General features: G+C 40.6%; 1 protein-coding gene across 3 annotated transcripts; it reads left to right on the plus strand.

Annotated features, from left to right (window-relative positions):
* The first annotated feature begins 822 nt into the window (after positions 1-822).
* On the plus strand, positions 823-5,892 carry KCNJ15 (potassium inwardly rectifying channel subfamily J member 15). Of its 3 annotated transcripts, none has more exons than XM_072351645.1 (2): positions 823-964; positions 4,748-5,892. In XM_072351645.1, the coding sequence occupies exons 1-2, from the start codon at positions 823-825 to the stop codon at positions 5,890-5,892; spliced, it is 1,287 nt and encodes a 428-aa protein (XP_072207746.1). The 3 variants fall into 3 exon arrangements, with proteins under 3 accessions (XP_072207746.1, XP_072207755.1, XP_072207765.1); XM_072351654.1 differs by having other exon boundaries at positions 823-944; positions 4,749-5,892; XM_072351664.1 differs by lacking the exon at positions 823-964 and adding an exon at positions 4,328-4,395 and having other exon boundaries at positions 4,749-5,892.
* The last annotated feature ends 536 nt before the right edge of the window (positions 5,893-6,428 follow it).

The raw sequence follows: 6,428 nt of genomic DNA on the forward strand, positions 1-6,428 counted from the left end.
CTGGGTGATTTTAAGGTCTCTTGAAACCTTAATGATTCTATGATCTATGATTTGTTTTTTAAAGGCAGCGTCATTCACAATATGATCAGTTCCCAGTCTAACACTATTTTCTGCTGTGCAAGTAAGTGTTGGTCATTACCAGAGTTGTAGGACTCTTTTATGAAGGGTCCAAGCTAGCATCTGTTTGACTGCAGTGGCAGCTGGAGCTGAAGTATCCCTTCACAACCACTGCTACTGCCCCTCTCCCTTTGCCCTCTTTTTTTTTTTTTTTTTTTTGGGTGTGTGTTCCAGAAATCAGACACACAGGAGGATTTTGCTGGTTGGTGTCTGCATAGCAGAACCTTGTGCTTCCCACAACTCACGCAGCCCAAAAAGAGGAGGGTGTTCATGCTAGGCAGATCACTGAGAATTCAGGAAGGACTTTTATAACCTACTGAACCACATAATACCTAAGAAAGGTCTGAAGATTGTGTATTTCTTTTCAATACAGTGCTTTCTTTCCTCAGCTCAGCCCTGAGTTCTTGTTTTTTGTTTTGGTTTGGTTTGGTTTTTTTTTGTTTGTTTGTTTGCTTGTTTGTTTGTTTGTTTTTAATGCCAAGAGCTTGATCATGTTTTATGCTGGTTGAAAAAACAGTGCAAGTTTTGCCCAGTGTCAGAGTGGCACTGAAGTGCGTAGGGGTGTGTGGGGGTTGCTCAAGTGGCAAACCATATCTGATCTGAAAACAAGAAAACATCTGAGGCCGCTTGAACAAGTCATGCTCCTGTACACTTCTAATCCATTGTGTCTGCCAGAATAGATCTTGCGCAAGGAAATCTGGCTTAATGCAAGAGGAACGTTTTTCTTTGCATGCAAGTTGGCTTTCACTTCTTGATAATGCGGTCTCTGGAACCAGGGTTAATGTACTTGTTATATCCCTGGCTGCTGAAATTACCTTCAGATCAAGGTATTCATGGTTGGTGGTTTGTTATGTAGTTCTGTGTTTTATTGATTTTGTCTGCACTAAATTCCATTACTAGAATGTGTTCTGATGGGGAGTCTCCTTCAGTAGTTCCAAAGTGCTCATGAGAAAAGGTGGTAATCCACAGGGCATGAAAGCTCTAGACAAGCCTGAGATTACTTCATTTTCTCCCATGAAGTATCTGTTTCTTGGACTGTACTTCAATTCACTTCTATTTGCAGCTACAGTTTTAGATTATTATTATTATTATTATTATTATTATTATTAGGTAACAAAAAATACTTTATTGACTTAAAATCAGCTAGCTAACAAACAGAAAATGTTCTTTTAGTTTCAAAATATATTCTACTACTATTTTTCAGGATAGTTTGCTTGCATAACTGTGGTAGATGTGTTTTCTGACTTAGAGGGAAAATGGTAGAAACAAACTAAAATCTTTCAGTTGAGTTGCTGGGAACAGTTGTTAGGGCATAGAATATCTGAGGTGCCTATAGAAGGGGTGCGACAAGAAAAAACAATGCAAATGCTATGCTATGTGTATTCCATTTACAAAAACCCACTAATCATTTGTTCTGGGATAGTGCACTGGTTGATTCTCTTGAAAGCAGTGGGGAAGTGGATGGCAGGGGAGAAATCTATGTAGCCTGTTTTTACTCCACTTCTGTCTTCATCACAATTTCTTCCCGCAGATGACTCCTGCTGGCTGCTGTAAGTGATAAGGAAGGGCCTCAGCAGGGGCAGTGCTTCTCAGAGGCAGCATGACAGATCCGCTCTTCCCGTATCAGTGCAGCAGAGAAGAAGGGAAGTACTTCTGCAGGGAAAGGAAATTAACATGAATTTCTCAGGGGAGGAAAAGAGCACTAGAAGAATTTAGGATCATACAGGAAAAAGTGATGTAAGAAAATAATAATAATAAGGGAAGTAAAAACAACAACAACAACAAAAATCCTACAACCAAAAAAAGCACCAGAAATTGGCTGGAATCCATTTCAGGAAATCACAAAGCAAGTAGATTTGCCACATACAGAAACACAGACTGGGAAGAACATTAAAGATGTCTGGGAAATTCTGACACAGCCAGACTCCAAACTTATGGCCCTGCCATGCTGTCCCTATACATGGAGACTGACTTTGCACATGGAAATGTTAAATAAGCACAGCTAGAAATGTCTTTGGTTTTGAAATGAAGCACAGTCTGGAACATGCCAGGCATGGCAAGTTCCCAGGAAGTATGTTTTGCCTTGAAATTACCTTTCTATTTCCTGTCTTCTTGGAGGAGCTGTTTTGCTACAGCATTTCGGTTCATCAACGTTAGGTACCCTTTGCTCTGGAAGTGCGGCAGGAGGCAGTTTCAGGATTTTCCTTGGTCAGGGTTCCCAGACAAGGAGCAACGCATTTCAGGGAAAAGAAGAGGCACAGATAAGAAATCTTACCAGGCTGTTTTATGGATTGAAACCATAGAGTTGCAGATGAACAGTGCAGTGTATCCCTACTATGTCTGGCATAGCAAGGAAGTACCAGTGTCACAACACATGTAGGGCAGAGCCGATCTTATTACACTCAGCGACCCCTGATGTGGAAGTCCATGTGTCCAGGATGTAGTAGATGCATGGTGAGTGCAGTGTGCAGAGTGTCCCCAAGCCATTCTTGAACCTAGTGAAAGAACTCTACCATCGACCAAGCCCCTGTAAGCCCTGTTCCTGCCCCACCAACTCAAGCCCACCAGCTGTAGCACTGAGGAGGAAAGGTGGAGTCTTGGCTGCTTCTGCCCTGATAACCTCCTGAGGAGGAGGAGCCAGCAGCCCTGGGGAGCATGGTCCCAGGAGCAGGGTCCAGGTAGGCTGAGCAGGGGATGAGGTGATGTTTGTGGCTGGAGGTAATGGCTATGGGGAAGTGATCTTGAGAGGAAGAGATATACTTGTTTTGAAATGGACTTTTGTACATATATGATGTCTGTAGCTCATCCAGAGTAAGGCTCAGTGTGGGGAAAGGTGCCTCCTCACTAAATGATATATATTTTCCTAAAAGATTTTCCATTGGAGATTACATGCATTTACCACACTGACAGTAGCTCTCCATTTTGAGTTTATCTAAAGAGCAGTTTCATGTATGCTCCTTCCCACCCTTACCTCCCTCCCCCCCACTGCCATTTCCTCCTGTTGTTCTTTTTTAGATCACTTGAAGGTTTTTTCCTGTTTACTATCCGGACATGCTGTGCACACTGTGTTGATTTGACTGTCACATAAGGAATATCCTACTGGGATCGCTGCTAAATTCCTTTCTTATAGATACAAGTATATATGTACATGTCAACAGCTCTTGGATGATGGAAGAGAAATGCTGGTGATAATACCAAATTGGAATGAGCTACAGGTCTTAATGGACATTAAGTTTAATTACCTTTTCCCAGAAAACCTGCAACACTGTGATGGGTATAGTCATAAACAAAAATTCTCTTTAATTGACATAACAGGAAAGGTACTTCAGTGAGCAATTATGCTGATGTCCTGAGCTGGCACATGTGTGTACCACAAATACAACTTGTATTTCCTGCAAGTTTCTTTTAAGTAGCTATAAGGAAGATGTTCTTTTTTTTTTTTTTTTTTTTTTTTTTTTGATGGTTCACAACAGCGATTCACTTACTTAAGGCTCCTTCTGAGAAAACAATGGAACAAAACAATGCTTTTTGAATGACCTGCTAAAGCACAAAGGATGCAAGGGATGTTGGGTTTTTTTGTTTGTTTTTTGTTTTTATTTTTTTCGGCAGGAAGTTTTGTTGTTGGAAACTTCTATAACATGCACTGTCCTTGCTCTGTGTAATTGCTGTCTAGTCCTGCAAGCCGGGTCTTGTTACTTGCCTCATCAAACTGGCACAGGCACAGTTCTGCTTCACTCTGAGGGCTTTGTTCAGTTCTGAGTGTCCTCACACTTACTCTCCATCCGGATTGATGCACAATAAACAAACTTCAGAAGTCGGGTGGTCCAATGACTGCTGGGTTCGCACAGGTCAGGGCCCACAGCTCAGAATGCTGACATTGTGAATTCCCACTTTTTTTTTTTTTTTTTTTTCCTTAGACTGCTTGAAGTCAGAGTGCTATAGAGTACAAACAGTTTTGAGGCGTTTTAGGTGTAAATATTCCTTTCCGAAACTCAACTTTGATGTGTTCAGGTCTGCTTTGTTTCCCTGTATGTTAGTTGTACGTTTGCGACAAAGAATCAGATCCGACTGAGTAAATCACTTGTGGAAGTTAATTGTTCGGAGTGAAAGCTGGTCTGGCTCATTTTGCCTCTGTCACAGGAAGAGACAGAGGTGGTGTGCTGGATCTGCGTTCTAAACCAAGCACTGACGCGACTTTAATTTCGATCAGATGTCTCTCTTCAGGGCACTAAAGAAAACTTTTGCAGTAGTTAAAAAGAGCCTCTTCTCTGAAGAAACGTAAGAAAAAAATAATGCATTTTACAGAAATAAAGTACTAATATAAAATTTTAGCTTGATCAAATTTCTTTTGCAGGCTATTTGAAAAGGAATCGACTTCTCCATATTTGGCAGTCACCAGAATCAAAGAATATTTTCTTCTTGTTTATTTTTTTCTGAAAATATGTAATACTAAATTATTTTTAATGTCAGTTTTTTACATGAACAACTTCATATTCCAGGTCTTTTAATTCACTACTGATATATTTAGATTATGCTTGTACCTTCTATCTATCAACATTTTCAAATGCTTTTCGAGTTTTGTGATTTGATTTCATTAAGTAACAGTCTTCTTTCTATTCTTTTCTCCTTAGGACTGAAGCAGTGAGGATGGAAGCCACTCAGATTAATATGTCCCGCGTCCCACTGGTTAACGGAGGCATCAGCACTGCGCTCAAGGCACACAAACCCCGTGTGATGTCCAAAAGTGGTCACAGCAATGTGCGCATAGACAAAGTTGATGGCATTTACCTACTCTACCTTCAAGATTTGTGGACTACAGTTATAGACATGAAGTGGAGGTACAAACTCACCTTATTTGCTGCTACATTTGTTATGACCTGGTTCCTCTTTGGAGTTATCTATTATGCCATTGCATTCCTTCACGGAGACTTAGAAATAAACAAGTTCACCTCAAAGCAGGAGCCATGTGTCAAGAATGTAGACTCTCTTACGGGGGCATTCCTCTTCTCTCTGGAGTCACAGACAACCATTGGCTATGGATTTCGTTTCATTACAGAGGAGTGTCCACATGCCATTTTCTTGCTTGTGGCCCAACTGGTCATCACCACCTTGATTGAGATCTTCATCACAGGTACATTTCTGGCAAAAATTGCAAGACCTAAAAAAAGGGCAGAAACCATTAAGTTCAGCCACTGTGCTGTCATTACTAAACACAACGGAGAACTTTGCCTGGTGATCAGGGTAGCAAACATGAGGAAGAGTCTTCTGATACAGTGCCAGCTCTCTGGGAAGCTTCTTCAGACATATGAAACCAAAGAAGGGGAGAGAATCCTGCTTAATCAAGCCAGTGTCAAGTTCAATGTTGACTCCTCTTCAGAAAGCCCATTTCTCATTTTGCCTTTAACATTCTACCATATTTTGGATGAAAGCAGCCCCTTAAGAGATCTCACACCTCAAAATCTCAAGGACAAGGACTTTGAGCTTGTTGTGCTCCTGAATGCCACCGTGGAGTCCACCAGTGCCGTCTGTCAAAGCAGGACTTCCTACATACCTGACGAGATTCACTGGGGTTATGAATTTGTGCCTGTGGTTTCACTCTCTCCAAATGGAAAGTATGTGGCAGATTTCAGTCAGTTTGAGAAGATCAGGAGAAGCACAGATTCTTCTTTTTATAGTGTGGACTCAGAAAAACAAAAATTAGAGGAGAAATACAGGCAGGAGGATCAAAGAGAGAGGGAACTAAGAACAATGTTGTTACAGCAGAGCAATGTGTGACTGAATGGACTAACTATCTTAATGCATTCTTTCCAAAAACTGGGAAAAAAAAAAAAAAACAAAAAAAAAAACCAAAACATTTGTTTCTGTACTGTGTGTCTATTATAAAACCAGTGGTGAAGACTCAGAAAATAGCTTTGGTGTAGAGAAAACGTATCCCTTTGTTTGGCTGAGCTGTTAATCAAGTATTTTATAATTAGGTGGGATTTCTTTGTTCATGATCTTAGCAAAGTTGGATTTGTATCAAGTCTCTGCCTCATACCAACACTAAAAGCAGACACGCCACTTTCTGTTTGGAAAGTGAAACTGGATGCACAGTGCTGATTCCTTCAAATATTTACTTGACAAACTTTTACTGTGAACAGAGACAGCACATAGTACTGCTAAAAGAAAATGTGCTCTGTTAAAAAAAAGTATACTTAAAATGTATATTTTCATACCAGTTCTTACCTCTGTGGGAATTCCTAGTGAGGAAAATCAGAGAGACAAATTTTCTACCATCATGGGAAGAGCCTGCAGGGAAGGGATAAAATCCT

The sequence above is a fragment of the Excalfactoria chinensis genome, chromosome 1 (genome assembly GCF_039878825.1).
Source record: "Excalfactoria chinensis isolate bCotChi1 chromosome 1, bCotChi1.hap2, whole genome shotgun sequence".
NCBI lineage: Eukaryota > Metazoa > Chordata > Aves > Galliformes > Phasianidae > Excalfactoria > Excalfactoria chinensis.

Coding starts and splice junctions, on each gene's coding strand:
- KCNJ15 (XM_072351645.1), top strand. CDS start 823: ATGCAAGAGGAACGTTTTTCTTTGCATGCAAGTTGGCTTTCACTTCTT. Junction 965..4,747: donor GTATTCATGGTTGGTGGTTT/GTTATGTAGTTC, acceptor CTTTTCTCCTTA/GGACTGAAGCAGTGAGGATG.